We start from the raw sequence: 25,283 nt of genomic DNA, 5'->3' as shown, positions 1-25,283 counted from the left end.
ATGAATAGAAATACAGAATGGTGATCGGACATTGGATTTGGACACCGTGGGGCAGCAGCGCGTCGTGCACGGTGCACCTGCCTCTCTTGCTCAACGTCAACCCCATGGGGCCGTGACCCAGCTGTTGCCGCTTGGGCCCAGAAGATTTTCTCACGAACAAGTCGCTGGTCTAGGCCATCCGTTGGCAATTGGCATCCGTGTCCGGTGTCCTCCTCCGGGCATCGCTTGATCTCAGCGCCTGCTTGGCAACTTTCCTCGCTCCTGGCCTTCACCATGTTAATGGGCCAAGCCCAGCAGATCTGCCATGAGAAAACTAGTGGAATAAGTCCATATTGACTCCCTTCAAAGTAACACGAATCTAATATGTAACCCTGAAACGCAAAACCAGATATCGTGACTCCCTCAGTTATTAAAATCGGTGCAACTTGACTCCCTCAATGGTTTTGGAGAGTGATTTTGCTGATGTGGTGCCTTGACCCGGTCCAACTAGCTGACTCAGCATGTGAGACCCACACGTAAGTGTCACATTTTTTTTCTCTCCTCTCTTTCTTCATTCCTCTCTTTTTCCCACGCTGTCTAAACAGCGACCAAGACGGGTGCGGATTGGCAACGATGGCGCCGCCACGGCCACACCTCACAGCGCCTGGTACGGTGGCCACCTCGCCGACACCGCCGCGGGCGGCGCTTCTTTCTCTCGCTCCGCATCGTCGGCCTCGACCTCCGCGACAGCCACCTCGCCGACACGGCCACTTGCTCGGCGACCAGACGTCTCGCGGTGGCGGTGGCATCGCCGTCGCCTCTATTTTCCCCGGAGCGTGCGTGCGTGTACACCATGTCCACAGCGCACGTCTGCGTCAGGAACGTCGCGCCAGCCGGGGCACCCATGTCAACAGATGGGCTCGCTTCTCCGCCGCGTCGAGAGCATGGCACGTCACTTGGGATTTCATCAGATGGGTTCAGCTGAAGAAAAATACATCCTCCCCCAGCACGTTTTCAGTGACCCAGACAACTCCTCTGCTCACATTGAGTCTCTTCATCTGGGTTATGTCTGCCTGAACACAGTTGCTACCACTGGTTTTGCTGGCTTTGCCAACACTCATCTTATGGTGATAATCTGGACTACATCTACACTGAGTTTCCTGCCGCTCTTCCTAATGTTCAGAAACTCTCCATTTCCTCGAAGCTATACATCTATGACGGGTATTTATCTGTTTCCAAAAGCAATTAAGTTCATTAATCAGTTGCTGAATTTTACTTGCATCTTGACATATTGGCTTGTCATCTCATCCATATCTTGACTATCATGGTTGTGTTTCAGTTGCAAGGATTTGCCAAAACCTCAGCGAGATTCGTCAATTTGAGGCGCCAGCTGCGGCACCCACGGCATGAACGTGTCGTACAACACCACCGTCGCCGGCCTCCCCTGCTCCGCCTCTTCCCAGACCAGCTCGTCCAGCGCCACCGACCCGACCTCCTCCAGCCGCTCGAAGTACGGGCCACGGTGGCCGCCGAGATCCGCTGGGCCGCCCTCGTCGCAGCCGTCGGAGAACACCACGACGTGCACCGACGACGAACCAAGGCAGGGCTTGGTCAAGCCGACGACGAACCGCGTCACAGCGACGGTGCACCGGACGCCGCCATGACCGCGAAGACGAGCAGCGGCGGCGGCGCCGGTGGGATGGGAGGCCACGAGCGCTGACGGCTCCCTCCCGCACGCCGCCGCCACTCCGCCTCCATCGCCGAAGAGGGAGAGAGAGAGAGAGAGGGAGGAGGAAGAAGGGATAGACCCATATGCCGCACATGCCGACGGCTCCCTCGAGCTCTGGCTCCTCTCCCACGGTGCCGCCGGCGCCTACGCCCTCCCGCCCACCGCTGCCACTCCGCCTCCGCCCCTGCCGCTGCTGGCCCTCGCTCGCCGAAGAGGAGAGAGAGGGGGGTAAGGGGGAGAGGGAGGAGGGAGGAGGAAGAAAGGATAGACCCAGTGGGCCCTATAATTTTTTTTCGAATGACGAATGGGTCTCATATGTATGTTTTCAGATATAATGCCACATAAGCACCACGTCAACAGTAGATCAAGTCAACACTGCCATGTAAACACCACGTCAGCAAAACTAATCTAAAAAACCGCTGAAAGAGTCAAGTTACATCGGTTTTAATAGTTGAGGGAATCAAGATATATGGTTTTGGGTTCAGGGTCACGGATTTGATTCGGTTATTCTTAAAGGAGCCAAAGTGGACTAATGCCAAAACTAGTCTCCTTGTGGGTTGTGGCCCGAACGAAAGAGGGCCTAAATTGTGGTGTGAGAGGGCCCGGTGGGTTGTCCATTGTTCAAAGTAGTGGGCCAGGCCGTGAGCTGTCACAGCACGGCCATATTCCCTCGTTGTCGAGTGCTTTTCCGGTTCCTATCTCACCGTGGTTAGTTCGTGTGCTAAAATTTTTTTTAAGTATATGAATATATATTTGAATTATTAAACTTAGACTAATAATAAAATAAATTATAGATTCTGTCTGTAAACAGCGAGACGAATATATTAAACCTAATTAATCCGTCATTAGCAAATGTTTACTGTAGCATTACATTGTCAAATCATGGCGTAATTAGACTCAAATGATTCGTCTCACAATTTACATACAAACTGTGCAATTGGTTTTTTTCGTACACATTTAATGCTCCATACATGTGTCCAAACATTTGATGTGACGGAAAAGTTAAAAGTTTGACGAAAATTTTTTGACGAAAACACGGCCTCTATCTGCATTTGCTCGTAGCCTCGTAGGAATATCGATGTGCTTCATATGCTTCAGAATCCCTCGAATCCGTAGCAACAAGCGTTTTGATCTTAGGTCTGAATTCTGAAAGCTGTACGTAGATGCTAGATTGATAGGTAGGTATTCAACCCTACCATGTTGTTGTCGTTAAAGCGTAGGATTCCTTCAAACCAAAAATGAGGAGAAAAAGCGCGCACAAACGCTACCCCCGTGAATAAAACGGATAGAGGCAACCGCTAGCGAACAAAACCCGGAACGAAGCAACTGGTCCAAAAAGAGAACCGGACACGAGGAAAAAGGCACACGCCCGAGAGCTCCAACTCGATCAGCAATGCAAGAGAGGAAAAGGCAGGAACAAACGCCTCGGAGAGACTAGAGAGGGGTTGGCAATGGGCCAATGGCCATGGCCATCACCTAGGCAGCCAGCCCCAATCCAGTTCATCGTCTCGATAGGCTGCTCCGGGATCAAAACCCGGTGGTCCAAAAGGAGAAGCAACAAGCAAAGCAAGGATTACCCAGCAGCAGCTGGTTGGTAGACCCGTCCATTGTCCTCTCTGACTCTACTCCTCCCTCTCTCTGTCCCTTTTCACGGCCGTTTTTGGGTGTGTGTGGCCAGTGATGAGTGGACTTTGCCGCTCGATGGCAGACGACACTGCATTCACTCCGCTGACACGGCGATTATCAAGGCTAACCGAGACGTTTCACTGCTGACTACAGTGGCCACTAGCTGACGGCCTGACACCTTGGTTCTCTTTCGTTGCCTGTTCTGTTCTTCCAACGCCCCGAAACCTCCGGTGCTTCTCCTGTGCACCAGTCGCGTTCGGGGCAACGGCAATTATTAGTACTCCGTACTAGTAGTGGCACTCAATGTTCGGTATCTGCTTTGTAGACTGACAGTGATAGTATTGTACTGCTATACGTTGGTTGCATTGCATGCTTGACACTCTAGGATACCCCGTCTGAAGGTCTCTTGGACTGGACCAGAAGGGTGTACGTTTCTTGGGCGATACTTTGCCGAATGACAGATGCTTTCCTTGTTTATGATTGTACTGGAGACCAGGTTGTGATGATCGATCAGTCCATACACCAGAAAACGGGAGGCATGTGAACCTGTGACTCATCTGATGAGCCTTGCTTGGAGAAGGCACATAAGTCGTGAGCTTGTGTATATGCATAGGTTGAGTGAGATTTGTACTGGTACTCCATTCAAGTACAGTAATCAGATGTATAACCACAAAACATGGTACTGCTACTACACTCATCATGTATAGTGCAATCACTGTGAGTTCAACTCCCAATAAAGAGCAGCTCAATTGCTCATCCATGTCCTGCTCTGCCTCTCCATTCACATCTCCAGCACATGAGAAAAGGTAGCTGCCTTTTCAATCCATTAAACTAGCCCCATTAACCAGCCAGCGAGAGCAGCTAGCACAAGGGAACAGAGCAGCACACGAAACAGAGGGAAGCAGAGTAGCCGAGAGCGAGCGAGAGACGCAGAGAAGCGAGCAGGGCGGGGCCATGGCCATGGCTCGCTGTTCCTTGCTACCGATCTTGGCCGCCGTCCTCTTGGCGGCGTCGCTGTCGCTGCCACCGCGCGCTGCCGCGTACGCCGCCATGGTGGACAGCCTCCTCCCCGCGTCAGCGACGGCTCTCTCCTTCGAGGAAGGCTACACCCAGCTGTTCGGCGACTCCAACCTCATGCTCCACGGCGACGGGAAGAGAGTGCACATCTCCCTCGACGAGCGGACAGGTAGGTCATGCATCAGCCGCATCGATGCAATGGCCAATGGTAGCCTCTGTTCATGTCGTGTCTCACCGTGCTGGCGTTCTGTTTCAGGCGCCGGGTTCGCCTCGCAGGGCGCGTACCACCACGGGTTCTTCAGCGCCAGCATCAAGCTTCCCGCCGACCACACTGCCGGCGTCGTCGTCGCTTTCTACGTAAGTATCACCAACTCCTTGCGAACCAATAGGTGCAAATGTGCAATGCGGCAAGAAATCTTAATACTGAAGTTAGCACTCGATAGCTTGGGTTTATCGCGATGCATGGTTGTGACGGCATTGTCGTTTTGGCCGCAGATGTCGAACGGGGACGTGTACGAGAGGACGCACGACGAGCTGGACTTCGAGTTCCTGGGGAACGTGAGGGGGAGGGAGTGGAGGGTGCAGACCAACGTGTACGGCAACGGCAGCACGGCGGCCGGCCGGGAGGAGAGGTACGGCCTCTGGTTCGACCCCACCCAGGACTTCCACCGCTACGCCATCCGCTGGAGCCATGACACGATCATGTAAGATAACCGATCCGCCATTTTAGCTCGGTTTTACTCTTCGATAATGCAGCGTGTCAGATGTCACTGTGCAGTCTCTGGCTCGCCATAAGAGCTTGCCTACATCAGTATATCACGCTTCACAAGCGTTGAGATTCACAAACGCTTCACGAACTTCAGAGATACTCAGTATATATTCTGCAGACTCACTAGAGTTATGTATCTGTCATCAGTATATCAGAATATATGATAACATTATTCTGTGATACGCTGATAGCAGAATGGTGAAATGACAGTTTTCTTCTTCTGAAAACGAAGCCAGCGTCTGCTAGTGTTATATTAAGCAGAACACTCCTATACGTACTATTTTTTCCATACTAAATTTTTACTAACAATCATCTTAACGGTTTAATTTAGGTAGATGGAAGTTATGAAAAATCTAGATGCATTCCTAGCATGACACATTGTTTTAGTAAGAATTTAGTAAGAAAAAGTTAGTATGTATAGCCTTTTCCCATAAAAGATTAGAAGAGTACAATGTCAGTTAACTACCCTCTGATGTCATATTGTCATACTTGCAGTTCTTCATTGTGCTAAACTAGTAATAGTGCAATTCTGCATAGTGATTGTGTTCTTTCTATTATGGTGTGTTGTGTACCTCAACAAATTGATATTCACTATCACTATTACTTTTTGTATGCTTGCATTCCTTCCTTTTCTTTATTTTCTGGTTATCATGGGCCATGATTGGGAGATATCAGTTTGCTCTTCCTTTACAGCTTATAGATTCCTTGTGCTGTTTACACTTTGATAGGAGTAATAAGTAGAGGCCCCAAAACTGAGATGGGCATTATCACAATATTTTTCTGATTTAGTTAACCACAGCAATCACTGGACTCTGAAATTCTGTAACCAAATCACTGCAAATTACTGATGCAACTGCTCTAAAAAACATTGATGCATCCTATACTGCTACACGCGAGATCGTGTGAAAAAAGTTGACATCACATGTGGTGCGTTTGCTTTTACAGTTTCCACTGAACCTGAGCATTGATCATACCATGTGCATGATAACTCTCTATCAATATATCTGATATCCTTCCACCGAGATCCCCGTGCCAACCTTTTCTCGCATATAATTGCATTTGATAACCTACTTTCTCCGCTAACCTGCATAACTTCTGTAGTTGTGCGATCGGTCATAGGCGAACTTCTGAATTCTTTGTATCTGTGTCGCATGATGGAGGAGGGAAATGTCAGCACCGGGAGCTACTTTCTATCCATTGTTTCAAAAACTGCCACCCACTTTCCTCCGTGTTTTTCTCCATGAAATCTGTTAGATTCGTGGGTGACAATGACGTCTTTATTTTGCCAAAACCGAAATTCATTACTAGCCACTACACGTGGCCAAAGTCTGAACTTCTCAAAGTTTTCACTGCCAACCTATTGGTTTCAGAGTTCAAGAGTTCAGAGATACAGGGTTCATCTGCCTCTAGTAATCTAGTTTACCCTTCTACTCCTACAGAACCAACTGTCAATCATAAAATCAAAATTTACTGAACTACTCCTACAGAACTACGGAGTAAAACTGTGTCATGTGTGACACTGCAATAATGTAGAGCAGGATCAGTAACCTTCACTTCCTTGTTCGTTGCACGGTTGTACTGACTGTCCTGTCCATTATGCAGATTCTACGTTGACGAGACGCCGATCAGGGAGGTGGTGAGGACGGCGTCCATGGGCGCGCAGTTCCCGTCCAAGCCCATGTCGCTGTACGCCACCATCTGGGACGGCTCGAGCTGGGCCACCTCGGGCGGCCGGTACAAGGTGAACTACAAGTACGCGCCCTACGTCGCCGAGTTCACCGACCTCCTGCTCCACGGCTGCCCCGCCGGCTCCCCGCCGCCGTGCGAGGGCGCCGCCGCCTCCGCGACGATGCCGCCCGGGCAGCGGTCGGCGATGGAGAGGTTCCGGGCGAGGCACATGACGTACGGGTACTGCTACGACCGCGTCCGGTACCACGCGCCGCTGCCGGAGTGCAGCGTCGGCGCGGAGGCCGAGGCGTTCCTCCCGTCCGGCGAGGCGAGGTCGACGGACCGCCGCGGCGGCAGGCACGGCAAGCGCCACCGGCGCGCCGGCGGCGGCGTGGATTCCGCGCTCTGACCGATTCTGTGATCCGCACAGCGCCGCTCGCGATGGTGGCGCGCGTGCTCGACTGTACTATCGTGCCGTGTGTGATGTCGTACGTGATTATAGTTTCCTGGTCTCTGACGTGTGCCACCGGTGCAGAGCTCGCCATTGGTCATAGTGTTCTCACAACTTCCTACTTCTGCGTGCCATTCTTTGGTCAGTTCGTAGACGGCACCATATCCACCTCTGTCCAGCGACGCGCGCTCGGAGGCGGTGAAAAAACACGTCACGTACGTCGACCTCCGCCTCACGGGCCACGGCAAAAGCTGATCCGGCCCTCGATCAATTGGCACTTTGGCAGCCCGGCCCGGTGTAAAATGGATCGTAACAGACACGAAACTCGACATGACTCATCCTTATAAACACACGCACATGCACACCTATATTACCTTGCACTAAAAGAATAATTAATTATAATTATGAACACCTATGTCAAGTTTATAACTTAACCTTATTGGGTTAGTTTCACCACAAGAAACCTAACCAATTAAGTTACGCTCACTTCGTACGTGACTTATTGTTTATTGTTTTAAGCCGCTCAATTCCGCACTTGTGATTTGTACAAGGTTTCACTAAAAGTATTATGTGTTCCTCATCCTTAGACGGGATCCCTCCCGGGTGTACCTACTACACCCTACTTCGCGCAGATGCGCGAGGAGGAGAAGCAGCGCGCACTTTTGCCGTGTCGACTCCCTAGCGCTCAGGCCCACCCACTAATTAAGTAATTAGTGTCAATTGTCATCATTAGCACTATTTTAAAGAAAAACCATGTATACATAATTTAGTTACAACTTTTAAAATAGTTGAAAGTTCTAAATTTGTAGTGGAAGGATTTTGAAATTTGAGTAAAAAGTTTCCAATTCAAAATTCAAGTTGAATTTTTTGAATTTTGAAATGAAAATTTCCAATTTGAGATGAAATTTTTCAATTTTGAGTTGAAAATTTTTCAAATTTGAGTAGAAAGTTTTCAAAATCGAGTTGAAAGTTTTTAAAATCGAGTTGAAAGTTTTCAAATCTCGAGTTGAGAGTTTTCAAAACCGAGATAATAAGTTGAAAATTTTCAAATTTTGACTTCAAAAATTCAAATTTCGAGTTGAAAATTTTCAAATCTAGGTTGAATTTTTTCAGAATTTGACTTCACGTATAAATTTCTTTTCAATCTATTACTTAAAAAAATATTAAAAAAAAATCTTATCTTAATTATCATCATTATCTGGACGGATTAGTTACTGTACGTTCGTGTGCACGTGATTAAAAAAATTCACGCTGAGAAAAAATTTGTGAAAAAAAATTATGCGCGTATGATTGAGAAATCCACGGAAAAAATCAAAACACGTCCCGCTAGTTGCATGGGCCTTACGTAGTCATGTGGGCTTGTCGGAAGAGTGCGCGCCGGCGACGCGTACTACGCGTCCCTCCCCTAGCAGCCTAAAAATAACAAATACTAGTACATTCGTTTTTAAATAGATAATCGTTAATTATTCAACACAAGTATGACAACCATTTATCTTATTAAAAACATTATGAAATTATCTTTTATTTTGTTGTGAGTTGTTTTATCCTTAAAAGTACTTTAAGGTTTAAGCATGCTTTATATTTTATGCATTTGCAAAAAAAAATTAAATAAAACAAATAGTCAAACGTGTGTTCAAAGTCAATGTTGTCATATATTAAAAAAACGGACAATATCTATATTCATATTTTGTACATTTATTTTCTATGGAGTATTTACTAAGTAAGGCTGCGTTCTTTCCTTGCAGTTGGGAACTAATCTCCCGCGCGCCAAGCGACTCATTAGCACATAATTAGCTATTTTTTGAAATATGGATTAATATGGTTTTTTAAGAACTTTTTTTATAAAAGACGTATCGTTTAACAATTTAAAAAGTGTGCGCGTGAAAAACGAGAAAGATGGGTTGGAAAACTCTGCTGCCGAACACAAGATAAGCATATCGTGGAACGACATTATCTAATATTGATCTATCTCAATATTGTTTCAAAACGTTAACAAGAAACTATGACTTTTTAGATGGTATTTAAAGACAAGGGATATCCCCTCGAACCAAACTGGCTTGAGAGCCTATTTGATTGGTGACCTTTGCTTGAGTGTTGCATGAGGTAGGAGTGGTTCGTGCCTGCCTGAGACAAACCTGTTTGGTTGGTGACCTATGCCGGAGAACACTTAAAACTAATATTATTTTATATCTTTCTCTTTTAAGCTTGGAGTTTAATCACAAATCCAATATAGATACTTGAAAGATTTAACAAGTAATTTTTTTAGTCTCATAACATATCTTTAGCTAATCAAGTGGAGAGCAGTTCAGCATGCAAAAGAAGCAACCAGCTGCAGCGTGAGAGAATTACTTTTATCAAGAGGCCTGGCAGTGCATGCAACTCAGCCCACCAAATTTGATCATCGGTCCGTTCTTTTCTCAAACAAGATTTGGCTATAGCTCTTTGAGTAAAGACTGGAATGCTCTATTCCATTATTAAAAAAAAAGAGTTGGATGAATATTAAGATTTTCGTGGCATGCTTTTCAAACTGCTAAACGATGCATTTCGTGTAATAAAAAATAAAAGTTACTCTAAAATGTCATATTAATATATTTTCAAGTTTGTAGTAATTAAAACTCAATCAATCATACGTTAATACCACATCGTTTTGTGTAAAAAAACTTAATCTTCATCTTCATCTTCAGGAAAAAAGAACACCACCTTATGAGGTGTTTAGATTTAAGGGTGTAAAATTTTAGTGTGTCACATCGGATATTATATGGGGTGTCACTAAAATATTCGGACACTAATAACAAAACTAATTACAATGGCTCAGACACAAACCAAACAAGATTAAATTTTCTCATACTTGTCCCTGGCTAGGTATATTTGTCTCATGGTGCCAACCAAAAAGCCTCCAAATCCCACCTTCCTTGTAATTGCTTGTGACCGCGATATCAAGATAATCCACGTGGTTTTACATTTGTGTAGCAAAACTTCCATAATTCGGCCAATGGAAATAAAGGGGAACTGATTAGTGATACCTCCTTAACACAGAACAGAACATATGCTAGCAATTTGGCGCTCCGTCAGTTAGGCGCGTGACTTTTGCCCATTCCGCCGTGCATCAGCAGTGCAGCAGATTGCACGCAAGTGTGGCAACCATTGTCATCCATCGCCCTTGGAAGTTAAGCCTACAGTGGTACTCCACTGTGGTAGCGGTTGGACTTGGACCTGTGCTCTTCCCTGACCCTGTTGTCGTACCGCCGCAGCAAATGACCTGCCAAAAGAGGAACACCGATCGGAATTCTCAAGCGATGGATAGGCATGTGTACTGAATTTATACTTGGATCACGACAGCAGTGTTTCGTTCTGTTCGTGCATGACACGTCCCGCTGCCAGACTAGTCGCTGTTGCAAGTCTTTTTCGGAAACGTTCCTATTACCGGGCCAGCGCAAGCACGTGTTACTGAATCGTTCTGAAAACGATCACATTTTCTGAACGAGTACTTGCTCGTTCAACTTGAGACGTTCACAGCACGCTCACGGTCCGATTGCCATTCTCTTACACGGTAGGACTCACGATCGCTCGATTGACTTGGACTTTTAAATAAAAGGGAACCCGGGGACTCGAAAGTCGAAACCCGAAACCGTTCCTTGCATCGTCAACAAAGCAAGATTGCTTCGCAAGAAACCTTCGCGGTTTCCACTGCAAACCAACGTGCTCGAGCCAGTGACAGTCGTCCAACCTATCTGCCAGACTTGCCACCACCTTGATCAGTGATCACTCGCTCGTCAAGACCAGACGGCTCGTGCGTCCACGCGCCACCGTTGCCGTCAAAACTAAAATTAAACCAAACTAATCACACTGACACAGTGACACTCGTAGGCTCGAAGTAGATCGGATGGTTGGCTAAGGTTTCGGGCTGGTGTCCGTGCCGTCCTGGTGCACCAAAGCAGGCGCCCATTCCAAACCGAGCCCGCGCCGAGGAGGAAACGACACGGCCTGGTACGTACTGTGCGCGAGCTACCCAAGCCAGCACGAAATTAATTTTCACCAACGGAGGCTGACACGAAGGCCCCGCCGCGACGCCGCACGCGAGCCGGCATGTATGGGTTGGGTGGGGAGCAGGCGGTGCGGTTCGTCGTCGCTGACGCCGCGCGCGTGGGTGTGGTGGCGTAAAGCGGCGCGACGCCACCGCCCCGTGACCGTGTGTGAATGTGGTGATCCATCCATGAATCCGATCCCGCAACCACCAAACCCGCATTATGGCGTGGAGACTCGCCAACCGACACCCACCCAGCCCGCCGCCTCCTCCGCGCAACCCCCCGCATCCCTCGGCCGTCCGTTCCGATGCGCGCGGAGCGATCTAACGGCACCGTGACTCTCACCAGAGTCTTACTGCTAACCCCGTTTTTCTCTCCTACGTACACGCACGCGCGGTAACGAGTTAACCACGCGGGGACAGGGCGCTGACAGTGGGGCCTGGCCACCAACCACTCACTAATCGCCTCAACGGCCATCTCCCCGGTTTCCGAATCTCGAAGCAAAAGCCTCCACCTCGCGAGATCGTTAGGTTTCTCACAACCCGGTGGCTACGTGAGCCACTGACAAGCCGGTCCCGCTCCTCCTCCTCCTCGCCTCCAGTTTCGGGAATCTTCCGTTCCCAGATCCGCCTCTTCCCTCCTCCTCTTCACATCTCGCGCTGCTGCTCTCCTCTTCCGTTCCAACGCCCCACCACCAGAGACAAAACAGCTTGCCTTTTGAAAAAGGAAAAAGAAGAAAAAGAAGAAGAAGAAGAAGAAAAAACACGGCAAAACCCTAGATCTCTCGCTAGTTTCGTTCTCCTTCGCTCGCATTGCTGGTTGGGGTTCGCCTTTCTATGACCGGAGACTCTCAGTGAGGAAAGGCGATGGCCTCCGCCGCCGTCATCCCGTCGTCCGCGCCCGGCGCCGCCGCCGCAGGTGCGGCCGCGGTTGAGAGCGCTGGGTGGGTGGTGGACGAGCGGGACGGCTTCATTTCATGGCTGCGCGGAGAGTTCGCGGCGGCCAACGCCATCATCGACCTGCTGCTGCTCCACCTCCGCTCCGTCGGCGAGCCCGGGGAGTTCGAGCACGTCGCCGCCGCGGTGCAGCAGCGGCGCCACCACTGGGCGCCCGTGATCCACATGCAGCAGTTCTTCCCCGTCGGCGACGTCGCGTACGCGCTCCAGCAGGCCGGGTGGCGCCGCCGCGCGCCGCCGCACCACCAGCAGCAGGGCCCCGGCGCCTCGCCGTCCCCGCCGCCCCCTCCCCCGCGCGGCCGCCCCTCGTTCTCGGCGTCCCACTCGCACCATCGCCACGGTGGTCACCATCATCGCTCCGATTCGGTGCGCGGCGGCGGCACTGGTGCGACGGCTGGATCCGATAAAGATGGTGAGTCGAGATCTCTTGGTGTGATAGCATTGATCTTCTTTCAATTGTTTGTTTGGTACTAGTGTATTTTGTTGTGGGAAAGGCGGATGCTTTTTTACTTCTTTCTGATCACTTGGGCCCCAAAATGGTCCGATCCATGGAATGCATTTGTGGTGTTGAGTTGCTTGTTTACTACTACTCCCAATTGACTAGCCACAGGAGCTTTTTTTCATCAGATAATATCTGCTGTCGAAAAGTGCTAATTTTGCTATGCTTAAAAAGTGCTAAGTCTTGTCGCTGTTTTCTGGCATTCGTGTTTGTAATTAGTATATTGAGCTCTAAAATGACAAGCTTTTATCTTTTTGTCGTGTAATTCTATATATATTGCTAAACCATGGAGGTTCTAAAGATACCAGCAATGCTACCCGAAAATAGCTTTCCCATGTAGTATTATAGGCACATGCAAAGATTGTTTTGAGTTGCTTCATGTGGAAACGGTTTTGCTCAGTGCATTAAGAGATACCCTTTTCTTTCTGCTTATAAAAATGTTTTTTTACCTGTAATTTATTTGAGTTGGAACTGGCTCAGGTAAAGGGGGCCATTCTCTTAGTTTCAAATTTACCCTGTAAATCTCTCAAAGAAGGTACATGTTCCATGTGCTCTGCTCTTCATGTGCCCTGTGAAGTTGTCATCCTCGAACTCTGCCAGGCCAAATACGGAAAACCCAGAGATGGCGTACAGCATGATCGTGCTCACCCATGTACGACTACGAAAGTTTTTACTGCCAACTTCTTGTACTTCTGAGGTGCTTTGGTTCATAAACCACTGGGTTTGTTGAACACCTGTGGTTGGTTTGAGAGCAATCAGCTTAGGTAGCAAGAACAATCAGTGATGGCAGAGGTTGTTGTTCCATTTTTGTTCCTAGGGAAGCTTTGTTGTCTTCATCGTAGTTTGGAACACACCATCTAGGAGAAACCCAAAGGGTGGAAGATACAATCACTGTCTAATCGGCCTTGCATACTTTTAGGTGTGGACCCACCTGACCCTTTACGTTTGCCCGTAGGATTTCCATGCAAGCATCTGTAGAGTTAGAAATTGCAATGCAAATGCTTGAACAAGTAGTTTTCACATTGTTTCTCATGTATTCTTGACTGCTCCTAGGACGTGAAGTTCATAACAAGGAAGAGAAAGGAATGAAGGAAGCAGAGAATGTGGTTGAAGCTAAAAGCTCACAGTTGGAGTCTCTTGTTTCTCATGGTACACAAGCACTTACTCATGTATCTGTGCTTAATATTGTTCAAATTTTTTAATGCTAAATTGTGGTGTTGCCATTCTCCTGATTAATGTTTCTAGTTACCTCCTTTTGTAACATTTGAGTTCTGCTAAAGTCAATTTATGTTCTGTTGCTTTATGTCCCCATAACTATGTTGTTTTTTCAATAGTTCTCTAGATTCTTGTAGAACATAGGACAGACCCTTAGTTTGGAAAAGAATTGTCTAAAAAAGACAGCAATAAATTGCAACCCACAATGCTTGGATTTCTACCCTGTCAGCAAAAATTCGAATTTATTTTACTATTGTGTGTTATTTTTTTTGAAAAATGATGGTGAAGCAATCTCAATCTGAAGATGACTTTCATTAGTTTTCTTAAGTGGCTATCTCCACCTCAAATTTAGTCCAACTATGTCAATGACTTGGTCACATTTGGAATATTTTGAAATTGTTCATAAAATTGTTAGACCACATTACTTACAACCTTAATTTTATAGCGTGAGGATGCAATACTGGTAAAATAGGATCAGGAATTTTGGCCCTTTTCTTTTTTTCTAGACTGACAAAAGCTAGGAAACTGTTTCCACTTTCCAGCTTGTTGATACATTGTCGAATATTTATACAGGCAGAATAGTACATTTATTGCTGGCTGCTATACTTTTTGTTCTTGCTTCTGATAGTTTCCATATAGTGATGCAATAATTTTTTATCATTTCTTAACATCTTATTGTCCTTGCATCATGTAGAAGGTGAAAAAACTCCTAGGCCGCAAGCTGTTGCTGAAGGAAGCAGTAAAGTGGTTCCAACTCCTGTGGAGTATACGGTCAATGACATTATTGATGGCAAGACGGTCTGTTTTACCTAGATCAGAAATTCTAGTGCTGTATTCGCATCTCCTTTTCAACTAGCTTCTCTTGAATCTCGAAGATTTGATGAAATATGCTTTATGCTTCTTTAGGTTAATGCTGTTGAAGGGCTTAAGGTTTATGAAGGGTTGGTAAATGAGAATGAGAAAAACAAGATTCTCTCTTTACTTAATGAAACAAAAGCTTCTTTTCGTCGAGGAGGGCTTGAAGGTAGACTTACCTTCTTTTTTTTGGGTGAAATAACCATGAACAGCTATTCATTTGTGTGCTAATGTGTTCACTGTGCACCACGTGGTTGTGCACTAAGATTCCAGTTTTGCAAAATCTGTTTCCATATCTGTATATAAAAAAGTGTACCATGAGTCCATCAAAGATTATTTGTCTGAGAAACAGCCTTTTCTTATGCTTAGTTGATCAACTAGAAAATCATTGACAGTTACTTTTGCGGCTCCTTTTGGATATGTGTCTGACACTTATGTTAGTACATGGTTAATTTGACCCTTTTTCTCTAGTTTGTGTTCAGCATCTATGTCAACTATGACGCTGAACACAAACTGACACAGATGCTGAGCACAAACTAGAGAAAAAGGGTCATATTAACCATGTAACATTTTGGGATCTTGTCACTTCACTATGATTTTTTTTGGTAAAACAGCTGGGCAGACTGTAATAATTGGAAAAAGACCAATGAAGGGTCATGGGAGGGAAATTATTCAGCTGGGCATTCCTATCGTTGAAGGCCCTCCTGAAGATGACTATCCAAGAGGTAGATCTAGTCTTCAGTGTAGTGTCTCATGCTTGTGTTCATATTTTTTTTATAACTTCCCTATCTGCGTTCATATTCAAAATTTTAGAGACAAAAGTGGAGGCTGTTCCTGGATTGCTGCATGATCTGTTTGACCGCTTGTGTCAGAAGGAAATTATACCAACAAAACCAGATTATTGTGTTATTGATTACTACAATGAGGTATCTTGCTTTCATAGCATTTACTGTTTTTGCTTAACATGGATTCTGACCAGGATCAAATGATTTTTTTCCCCAGGGGGATTATTCTCACCCTCACCAATCCCCTCCTTGGTATGGTAGACCCTTTTGTACATTCTGCCTGACAGATTGTGATATGGTGTTCGGCCGAGTTATTTCAGGAGAACGAGGTGATCATAGAGGTCCTCTGAAGCTCTCTCTCTCGACAGGGTAAAACTTTCTCCAGTACCTTTTGTCCTCTGTTACGTGTTAAGTGTGCACAGTAAGCTTAACGGTTGGAATCCCTTGCTTGATTATTGATGTTTTCTTGAAAAATCTTTAATACTTGTGGTTTGGTATACACACACACACACGTATGTATGTGTGATGAATATTTTAGATGTCAACACTTTCATTTTTATTTACTTACTACATAATCGTGTGGATTAGTCCCCTATAAGAATATCATAATGACCATGTTTACCCCTCTTATGTAGCAATATGCCCATATAATAAGGATATAAGCATGGTGGTTCCCCTTTGTATTACTCAAAATTTTACACCCCGTTAGTATTTAAATGTGTAAGATGCTTTCATTTTTCACTAAAAGCACTGTAATTCAATACTGTATTTAAGATGCATTACAATATGGAGTATCATTTTTCACTAAAAGCACCGTATAATTTTCATGCTCTTTTCTTTTCCTCTCGACTACAGGTCTCTTCTGGTGTTGCATGGGAAGAGTGCTGATGTTGCTAAGCGAGCTATTCCTGCTGCATGTAAGCAGCGGATCCTACTAAGCTTCGGGAAGTCTTTATCGAGAAAACAAGTACCATCTGAAAGTGTTTCACGGTTTACTACCCCGTTGACACCACCTCCTATGCCCTGGGGTCCTCCAAGGCCGGCTAACATGGCGCGTCATTCTTCAAGCCCTAAACACTTTGGATATGCCCCAAACAGTGGCGTACTTCCAGCGCCGGCCATTGGAGCGCATCACATTCCTCCATCAGATGGAATGCAGCCACTCTTTGTAGCACCTGCTCCAGTTGCTGCTGCAGCCATGCCTTTCCCATCACCTGTTCCTTTGCCAAACTCAACAACAGCTTGGATGGCAGAAGCTGCTCCAAGGTCTGCTCCACAACGACTCCCAGTTCCTGGCACGGGGGTCTTCCTTCCTCCTGGATCGGGTCACGCACTGCCTCATCAGATGATGACAGCTTCTCAGTCTCCTGCCGAGCCAATCTCTTCAACAGATTCATCTGCTTACGTGCATAACAAGAGCACCAGCACCATGGGGGAGATGGCCAACGGTGACGTTTCTCCAAAGAGCTCACCAGCAAAACAATCCGACGCGGTTGAGCAGAAACCAGAGTGCAATGGGAGCTCGAATGGTGGCAGTAGCTTGGTGGATAAGAAGTCTGCTGTAAGTAAGGAGCAGCAGAATGGTGGGATGAAGAAGGTTGGGAGCAACAAGGTCCAGCCGAATGCCGCAAAATAGAGGCAGGGTTGTAGTACATAGACAACAACAAAAAGACATGAAGAGATGAGGAAACTTCAATTTTTTGGATCGTGTGGTTGCAAGCACAGAAAGAAATCCCAGGAGTATGCTGCGCTCAAGTGAGAGCTTCATCGACAGCAGTGTTGCTGTCGCGGCTGTCGCCCATGGCCTGAGACCTCGCTGTCGAGTTCTTAGGACTGAATGCTATATTAAATTTTGTAGCTGCTCTGTAGCACAACTGGATGATCACTCTGCTCTAAGTTATCCTTGGCAATTATCTTATGGAGATATGGGGCTATGTGCTATGACCATTTCTGCGGCATTTGTTCTTTGCTAATCTCTTATCATTCTATGCTCCTAGCATCTGGGGAATGAGAATTTGTGTAGCAAATGTGCGTGCTGATGCCTATGGATGCGTCGTTCTTTACTGACAATGTTCTGGCATGTAGAGCCGCTTGACAATCTTTTCGTGACGAGTAGTTAAGTTAATTGTAGTATGCAATTTACCTGAAGGATCTTACTACTGAATCATTTTCTCCGATACTCGAGGCTATACTGACCTGAACCAAGTTTACCGTGTTTCTGAAACGTTTATTTCCAATACGCCAGAATCAAATTTTTGGTACGATACATACATTGACCAGCAAGACATGTAAATATGGGGACATATGGCACTGATCAGTCATCACCAATTTGACAACGGGAGACGAGCAACCTGAACAGCGTGTTTAATTATATGGGCCGGATGGGCCTTGTAATCGAGAGGCGTAGAAGGATTCGGCTCGGCCTAGAAATCTAACATCGGTGCATCGTGGGCCGCAGGCCCGCAGTTGCCCACACGCCACCTCTTCTGCTGGGTCCCGCCTGTCGGTATCCCCCACTCCACACTTCCACAACTCCGACCATGTCCGCGGCCGCCGCTTCGCCTCCGCCTCCCGCCGCCGCCGGCGAACACCTCCGCTTCCACCTCCGCGGCTTCCTCTCCCCGGAGACCTGCAAGGTATATACCTTCTTCCCCTTTTGGCCTCTCCGCCTGAATCATCTCAAAGGCTCTCCGAACCATGGCTTTGGTGCGACGGGAATCGCGTGCGCAGGAGCTGGAGTTCGTGCACCGGAGCTGCGGCACGGCCGGGTACCGCCCTTCGGTGGTGTCGACGTCGCTTCCGCACCTGGCTGCCACCGGCTGCGGCCACCTCCTCCTCCCGTTCGTCCCCGTCCGCGAGCGGCTCCGCGACGCCGTCGAGTCGGCCTTCTCCTGCCACTTCGACCTCTTCATCGAGTTCACCGGGCTCATCAGGTGCTGAGCAATCACGTGATGTGCATGTGCATTCATTGCCGACTCGATTCTAGTACGTTCGCAGCTTGACGTCCACATCGAAATGGTTGCTGTTCGTAGTTGAGGAATTTAGTGTGCAGTGTAAGTTCGGAATTGCTTGCCGTTACGATGCCATGCATATTCAGTGAATGGGTGGTAGAGTGAGTTTCCAGGTTGCTGAAGCACCGTAGGTCAAGTGGAAATATCACTGGGTTTGTGGGATTTCCTGTCCTGTTAAGTATCCAGCGAGACACATTTGAGTTCTATTGTGGAATCGTGGTAATTTTCATGGGAAAACTTTTCCTAACCATTGTTATGACAGCTTTTCCTAACTATTAGTACATGGGAAAACATTGAGATCTAAAAACAGCCCCTCTTATTGTTCTAGCAACTGCATAAGAATGAACAGTATGTTTTACCATATAAAAACGTCATCACCTTACTCACTTGCTTCCCGAAAGCTAGTTCAAGAGTTCTTCTCTGAAAATACTCGACAGTTGACACTAAAATGCTATTCGTATTGGAATCCTGTCTGTTGGGTCTGCAGTTGGTGCAAGGGAGCTTCTATTGGGTGGCACAGTGATGACAACAAACCTTATCTTAGGCAAAGAGCCTTCACGGTGAGGGTCAATCTATCTTTGGGTATTTAGTCAACTTTTATAGTTGTTTTCATGTCTACATATTGTTTTGTCTGTTCCAACAAACTGTATTTCATGCAAGCATTCATTTCGGTGCTTCTGATATTGTGAATTGCATTTTTTTTGTATGATTATCTAGTTAATCTTATTTTGTATGAGTAATTTATCTCTGTTTGTGGGACTATCTAGGTCCTGTCCAAAATATACTCTTCCATTTTCTCAGTTGTTGTAGTTGTTTATATTTCAATGCGGCCCTTTTTACTCAAATGTACTGTTCTCAGTTCTTTTTTTTGACTAACACTCTTCTCAGTTCTTGTTCTGACCCTTTTTCCTTCTGAATTAAAATATGGCATGGAATGCACCATTTCCATCTTTCAATCAAAAGGCAGTGTGCTACTTAAACGATCATGGGAAGGACTATAAAGGTGGAATTTTGCAGTTTCAGGATGGTGAACCTTCCTTTATTACTCCAGTTGCTGGTGTAAGCTAATGCATTTTGATTTACAGTTTGCATGCATGCATTTTTTTTAATAATTAAATGAATATATATTCTTGGAATTTCTGAGAAGTACTGTTGTTTTCAGGATGTTGTCATCTACACTGCAGATAATAGTAATACCCATTGTGTAGATGAGGTACATTTCTGTTTCCTGCATGGGCCAGTTGATTGTTTCTGTACTGGGTTCATGCCTATTCTTTTCATTGGCATTGTTTGTCACATTTTCTGTTTTCACTTGGATAATCAGCAAGATGTTAGTATATCTGTTACTATTATTGTTGTTTTGATGAATCAAATAAAATTATTTGTTTGAGTGTGCTCTAAGTTGCAACAGGTAATTGAGGCTACATTTTGTTATCAATGATTTAGTCCTAATTTATGTCTATCCTTTTCCCTTGCACCTTGTTTTTTGTAAACAATCAATTCATATGTGGCCAAAGTATTATCTTGTCAAGGGATTTTATTTTTCTTCTGAGGTTGATGCGTGCCCTTTCTTGTTTATTAATAAAGTGCAGCTATTTTTGCAGGTGACTGAAGGTGAAAGACTCACCCTAACTCTTTGGTTCACCAGAGACAGTGCTTATGACGAGGACCCAAAGCTCCTTTCCTTTCTTTCTCAGACATCACTGAACTATGAACCAGTTCATCAGAGTTCTTATATTCCTTTGCCAGCCTCTGATATAATGTATTGGTTTGCCTATGACCATTCTGGTTTTGACGTACGATGTGCTAGAGTGCACATTCTTGGGTTCTCTTTCCACTCAAGCATTGATGAAGACAATAAATCTGTTGCACCTGCTGAAGATGACCCTATAGAGTTGCTTGGGAAGCCAGTACGACTTGGTAGGGGAGATGATGTCTTTGACAAAGTTTTTGCCAATGGCTTGCATGCTCTTCAGGTATCTACATACTTTCACTTTTTAAGTAGTTTTAGTCTGCAGATCATGTCCATTAGATTACAATAGTCAAACTTTATTATCCTTTACTGCACGTGTAAGATGCCTTTATTTCAATGTTATAGTCTAAATCTTCATGAGAATGCTATAACAACAGAAAATTCTGTGGTTGTATTAGAGAATGACATTCCTCAAATAAGTTGACATCTTTTAGAAAATACAAATAAAAAATTATTTATGCCCCATTAGAATATGCTTTTTTTTTCTAATTCCTTTACAAAAGGAACTGTTTCCTATGATATTCCTGCTTTCCAAACATGGCATTCAAATGTGTTATATCCTGTTCTGTTAAGCGTGTCAGTGTTCTATGATTTGCAAATCTCTGAAACAGGTGGTGCAGTTTTACTACTGGAAAGCACCTGAGCTGTCAGCAAAGAGGAAACAAACTTCTGGTGGTTCAGGAACAGTCTGCTGTCCTGTTAGTCAATCCAGAGGAACAAAACTACCATTGCCATGCAACCATGGCCTTGAACAAACCATATTTGGATCACATAAGAATGTAGAGATTGATTTTGAATGGAGTGATTTTGAATTAGCCGTATCTATGTGGGAGAATTATTCAGAAGAATTGCAGAGAAAGCTGTTGACATTTTTGCCATATTGGCTGTCCAGTGAGGCCATTTTTATTGTCAGTTCCTGTTCTCCCCAGGTATGCACTGAAGGGAACTAAATGTTGACCTGATAATTTCAATACATTAATAGTAATAACGTCGCGATGATGTTACCTAGAATTAGTTTCAAATTATAGTGTTTTTTTTCTTTGAAAAGAACGATGTGTCAAGAATGTTGGATTTATCTAGCTTTGCATTTTGGAGAGCTTTTATATGGCATGTTAAAGCCTCATTTTACCTTTCATAACTTGCTTGCCAGAATTTTCATTATAATTTTATTCTGTTATATGCAATTTTTATTCAAATGGACACGTACACAACTCTGTACTGAATTACAACCTTTTTCCAGAAGCAGTAACTAATAGCCGTCTTCACCGACACATGCTTGATTATCATAGATCAAATTTTCTTTTCATTGTCTCTTTTAAATGAAAATACCAGCTTAGAAACCCCCAAAGTCTCTCTCTCTCTCTCTCTCTCTCCAAAGGTTATATGTGAATGCTTGGCAATACTGAAGAACCCTGATGCCGATATGCAAAGGTCACTACTAGCTTTTAGAGTTTTAAGCCTTCTTTGTAAATTATACATGGCATAATCGATGGTCCTCTGGCAAGAAGTTGTATGAATCAGATCTAATGGATACCATACTGAACATCTCTTTTCCTAGTCTAGTAGGATGGTCTCGGCCTTGTCTCAAATTTCTTTAGTAGATCAATCACATGCCATGCTTAAATACTTTCCTATTTCCTTTCCGGTCCTCTTCCCTTGCGTGCCACAATAATGCATTCAAATTTGATACAAATATCTTAGCCAAGCTAATTCTCCGTTTTGTGGTTTTGCATCTGCCTCATGCTTCAGTGATATAGGTGGAGGGCTGGAGGTAGTTTGCTTTGCTCTTGCTCCACTTGTACAAGATGTTCCCAGAAACATCATAAAATATGAAGTCAGCTTGGTCCTGGTTTATCTGGAGGGACATGAACCCTTGTCCATCGTAAAAGAACTGGAGCTTATCAGAATTTGGCTGCAAGACTCCTCTCCATGCTTTTGAACCACCTCCACTTGTGAAGTATTGGATAGGACTGTAACAATAGGAGTGCATGCATTCAGGTTAGACAAGTTTCATCGATTATGCAAACATGTTTTGTTCTATATTACTGTGACATAAAAGCGGAAACTTTGTGTCAAATGATGTTAACCTGTCTCTGCTGCTAATGTGTTCCAGGCAGTGGTCGTGCCCATTGATGTAGAAGTCGATGCCATTGACCTGAAATTCCATGAAACAGTGATAAGGAAGTACTCTTTTTGTGGATCCTTCAGAACTTAATATCGAGGCAACTTCTGTATAACCTTCAGAACTGGAAGTAGAAGTTGCAGAAGCTCCTTGGTGTCACCATGGTCACTGACGCTCCTAATGGTATGATGCCCAACAGCAATCTTCCACTTCGCTGTTGATTTCTTCATTGCCTCATCCATATCCTAGATAGTAGACCCCATAAAATAAAATATTAAAACAATTTTGCTCAGCAACCTAGGAATAGCTTTTTTTTGTTCTTAAGCATTGATGACTGTTCCATTCCAAATGCGCACCTTAAGTAGATTAGTTATGTATTTTTGTCGAGGTGCCACTCCTCTCCAGTCATAATGATGGTCTTTAGGGCGAGTCCAATATTTCAGCTGAAATGGAGTTGTGTCGATAAAGAAGAAATCCACAATCTCTGAAAAAAAAAGGTTGATGACAGATCATACAAAGTTAGCGTTGTTTTGCACGTTACAGTTCAGAACTCTATCATCATATCCAAGTAGTAACCAAATACTGCATTTTTTTTCCTACCTGCATTAACAATGAACGACCTCATGCAAATGAATCGCTGGTCGATCTTTCGCAAGACTGGGCTAAGCTGTGCTAGCACATCACCCCTGTAGTCATGATTTCCCAGCACTGAAGAAATGTTCATGTTTTAGTACACGTTCAAATAACATATTAGCATATTTCGTAACAGGGGTACTTGGTAAATGTTATTGGTGACATAAGTGACAAGAAGCAGAAAGCTTACCCAGGTACCATGGCTTCTGCAAGCTCTTTGCCGTGTAGATATCGGTAAACGATTCCTCAAACGCCTGGTCATCGACGCCAGTGAGTCCATCCTCGTAGAAATTGTCACCGGTGGATATGACGAAGTCTATATTTAGCTTCTCCCCAACCTTCCCCATCTGCATGATAAATTGTCCATACTTAATATTGTTTGTCTTTGCTATTTAAAAAATAATACCTTCAGTTTTAAAAAAAGTATTCACTTTAATAATACAAATAGAAAATAATGGTCAAGAGATGTCTTCTGAAAACTGTCCGCTGCTAATCCCAGAAATGAAGGTAGCCATTTCACTGGAGGTAAACTGTTAATTGCTCGAGCACACAACAAGAGAATAGTTTCTGATCACATCGGCCAGTTCGGTAATATGGGCATCTGCGTATTGGCAGTTCTACTCTGATATTCTCCCCTCCCATTCCTTCATTCGGCCGCGCGCCCATACCGGCGGGCAGAAGACCAAAAGAAGCCCACGCCATCGCGGCGTCGTCACCGGCGACTTCGTCAGTTTAAACCATACGCGACGAAATGCCAACTGGCGAAGCAAGCAAGCAACCAACCAACCAACCCAGCACTGTACGCACACGCCATCAACTGCCAAACCGAATCCCATCTGGACTCCCTCCCCCCCATCTCGCCGTCTCCTCACTCTCTCTCTCTCTTTTCCATCCAATCCAATTATCCGAGCCCGTAATGCGCGGTTAGGACCTTAAAACGGCCAGCTCAAACCATGGATTTACCGCAGCAATTAGAGCAAAATTTAACAACTAGAGTTAAATCCCGGGAAGCGAGGAAACGGATCGCGGCCGACGGAGGAGGAGGGGGCGTTTGGTTTTACCTGCTCGGCGACCCTGGATTGGTTGTACGTGCCCTTCCGGCCCCAGTCGCCGACGACGAGCAGGCTCAGCGACCCGTCGCTCTTGGCCGGGTGCTCCACCCGTACGAGCCCCGACGCCGTCGCCGTCGCGGCCAGCAGCGCAAAGACGGCGGCCGTCGCCATGGCCGCGCACGCTCTGCTGCTGCTCCTCCTCGCCATGGCCAGCGACACCTGCACTGCCCTCTCTCTCTCTCTCTCTCTCTCTCTCGGTAACGAGAGGCTCCGGGTTAGGAGGCTATTTGTACTGGAGTATGTAGATGATAGTGATTTGCAAGGACAAGTTATCACCTGGTTAGGTTAGGTGCCTTTGCAAGCGTAGTTGTTAGGAGGAAAAGAAATTAAAGCAACTGGTGATTGAAATGGCTGGCTGGCTGACGACGTGGCCTCTCCCTCCCCTTTCTGTTTGTGTTTGTGTTTGGGCCTTTCCCTGCTTGCTTGCCTCGTCACAACTCACAACACAGGCTCACAGAGTATTCTCATGCCGTTTGTCTGGCCGGCCGGCCGGCGACGTCAACGTCGTTTTCACTTTCGTGTCACGAACAGCCACGATCGCTGTCTATTGCCACGGTAATTATGGTTTTGCTTTCCCTTTCCCAACACGCGTGTGGCGCGCGCGCGCGCGCATAAGCGCGCATTATTGGAGGCTACTAATTATTATCAGCGTATGTATGGGCCGCCGGGCTCCTCAACTTGCGTTGCGCCGATGGGAAAAATTGGGTTATCTTCCAGCGAAGCCAGTCACGTTTTGGACATTCCCTGCAATAAACAAAACGTGTGTGTGCGTAGCGGCTGTCTTTTTGTAGTTTCGCAATAATAGTACTCCTAAAAAAAATGGGTCTTGGGTGACCACCACCATGTGCGGCTCGAGCCATGTTAGCATCGCTGTCGGGGACAAACGACGCTGCCTGTGGTTTTACTTGCTCAGTTGAGTCCTTTTATTTTTTTGTAGAGAAAAGTATTTTTTACCCGGTCTCAGTTGAGTCCTACTGCATCGCATGGTATCGCGGCCTTTACTTGGGCCGGTCAGGGAGAGGAGAGAACGGTAGAAGGAGAACACAGCTCGGACAGGTAAGAACTAGCCGAGGAGCCA

The 25,283-nt window shown here is 45.8% G+C and overlaps 4 protein-coding genes and 1 long non-coding RNA gene across 5 annotated transcripts; 4 read left to right on the top strand and 1 right to left on the bottom strand.

Annotated features, from left to right (window-relative positions):
* The first annotated feature begins 936 nt into the window (after nucleotides 1–936).
* Nucleotides 937–1,996, top strand: LOC136355722 (uncharacterized). The gene is made up of 2 exons (XR_010740033.1): nucleotides 937–1,200; nucleotides 1,319–1,996. It is a non-coding gene; the product is annotated as an uncharacterized lncRNA (long non-coding RNA).
* A 2,197-nt stretch (nucleotides 1,997–4,193) lies between these two features.
* On the top strand, nucleotides 4,194–7,300 carry LOC4332198 (probable xyloglucan endotransglucosylase/hydrolase protein 27). Its single transcript, XM_015773815.3, has 4 exons — nucleotides 4,194–4,520; nucleotides 4,608–4,708; nucleotides 4,847–5,055; nucleotides 6,723–7,300. The coding sequence occupies exons 1-4, from the start codon at nucleotides 4,289–4,291 to the stop codon at nucleotides 7,195–7,197; spliced, it is 1,017 nt and encodes a 338-aa protein (XP_015629301.1). The 5' UTR covers nucleotides 4,194–4,288; the 3' UTR covers nucleotides 7,198–7,300.
* A 4,641-nt stretch (nucleotides 7,301–11,941) lies between these two features.
* Nucleotides 11,942–17,532, top strand: LOC4332197 (RNA demethylase ALKBH10B). The gene is made up of 8 exons (XM_015775307.3): nucleotides 11,942–12,632; nucleotides 13,773–13,868; nucleotides 14,629–14,732; nucleotides 14,841–14,958; nucleotides 15,404–15,514; nucleotides 15,603–15,715; nucleotides 15,792–15,943; nucleotides 16,430–17,532. The coding sequence occupies exons 1-8, from the start codon at nucleotides 12,131–12,133 to the stop codon at nucleotides 17,208–17,210; spliced, it is 1,977 nt and encodes a 658-aa protein (XP_015630793.1). The 5' UTR covers nucleotides 11,942–12,130; the 3' UTR covers nucleotides 17,211–17,532.
* Nucleotides 17,533–18,089: 557 nt separating this feature from the next.
* On the top strand, nucleotides 18,090–21,349 carry LOC4332196 (uncharacterized). Its single transcript, XM_026024376.2, has 7 exons — nucleotides 18,090–18,210; nucleotides 18,305–18,507; nucleotides 19,073–19,145; nucleotides 19,549–19,644; nucleotides 19,748–19,798; nucleotides 20,190–20,561; nucleotides 20,950–21,349. The coding sequence occupies exons 1-7, from the start codon at nucleotides 18,115–18,117 to the stop codon at nucleotides 21,286–21,288; spliced, it is 1,230 nt and encodes a 409-aa protein (XP_025880161.1). The 5' UTR covers nucleotides 18,090–18,114; the 3' UTR covers nucleotides 21,289–21,349.
* Nucleotides 21,350–21,490: 141 nt separating this feature from the next.
* Nucleotides 21,491–24,404, bottom strand: LOC4332195 (purple acid phosphatase 3). The gene is made up of 7 exons (XM_015775309.3): nucleotides 24,155–24,404; nucleotides 23,284–23,440; nucleotides 23,061–23,168; nucleotides 22,817–22,944; nucleotides 22,577–22,705; nucleotides 22,426–22,493; nucleotides 21,491–22,308 (listed from the first exon to the last, which is right to left on the bottom strand). The coding sequence occupies exons 1-7, from the start codon at nucleotides 24,350–24,352 to the stop codon at nucleotides 22,077–22,079; spliced, it is 1,020 nt and encodes a 339-aa protein (XP_015630795.1). The 5' UTR covers nucleotides 24,353–24,404; the 3' UTR covers nucleotides 21,491–22,076.
* Between the last annotated feature and the right edge of the window lie 879 nt (nucleotides 24,405–25,283).

This window comes from Oryza sativa, chromosome 3, assembly GCF_034140825.1.
Source record: "Oryza sativa Japonica Group chromosome 3, ASM3414082v1".
NCBI classification, from domain to species: domain Eukaryota; kingdom Viridiplantae; phylum Streptophyta; class Magnoliopsida; order Poales; family Poaceae; genus Oryza; species Oryza sativa.
Note: the sequence above shows the minus strand (reverse complement) of the source record. Positions and strands in the feature narration are given on the sequence as shown.

Excerpts from the sequence above, each read along its gene's own strand:
- LOC4332198 (XM_015773815.3), top strand. The coding sequence starts at position 4,289 with ATGGCCATGGCTCGCTGTTCCTTGCTACCGATCTTGGCCGCCGTCCTC. Across the intron at positions 4,709-4,846 it reads GCGTCGTCGTCGCTTTCTAC|ATGTCGAACGGGGACGTGTA; the intron begins GTAAGTATCACC and ends TTTTGGCCGCAG. Across the intron at positions 5,056-6,722 it reads TGGAGCCATGACACGATCAT|ATTCTACGTTGACGAGACGC; the intron begins GTAAGATAACCG and ends TCCATTATGCAG.
- LOC4332197 (XM_015775307.3), top strand. The coding sequence starts at position 12,131 with ATGGCCTCCGCCGCCGTCATCCCGTCGTCCGCGCCCGGCGCCGCCGCC. Across the intron at positions 13,869-14,628 it reads GGAGTCTCTTGTTTCTCATG|AAGGTGAAAAAACTCCTAGG; the intron begins GTACACAAGCAC and ends TGCATCATGTAG. Across the intron at positions 15,716-15,791 it reads TTATTGATTACTACAATGAG|GGGGATTATTCTCACCCTCA; the intron begins GTATCTTGCTTT and ends TTTTTTCCCCAG.
- LOC4332196 (XM_026024376.2), top strand. The coding sequence starts at position 18,115 with ATGTCCGCGGCCGCCGCTTCGCCTCCGCCTCCCGCCGCCGCCGGCGAA. Across the intron at positions 18,508-19,072 it reads GAGTTCACCGGGCTCATCAG|TTGGTGCAAGGGAGCTTCTA; the intron begins GTGCTGAGCAAT and ends TTGGGTCTGCAG. Across the intron at positions 19,799-20,189 it reads ATACCCATTGTGTAGATGAG|GTGACTGAAGGTGAAAGACT; the intron begins GTACATTTCTGT and ends CTATTTTTGCAG.
- LOC4332195 (XM_015775309.3), bottom strand. The coding sequence starts at position 24,352 with ATGGCGAGGAGGAGCAGCAGCAGAGCGTGCGCGGCCATGGCGACGGCC. Across the intron at positions 23,441-24,154 it reads AATCCAGGGTCGCCGAGCAG|ATGGGGAAGGTTGGGGAGAA; the intron begins GTAAAACCAAAC and ends TTTATCATGCAG. Across the intron at positions 22,494-22,576 it reads TTCTACTTCCAGTTCTGAAG|GTCAATGGCATCGACTTCTA; the intron begins GTTATACAGAAG and ends ATGGAATTTCAG.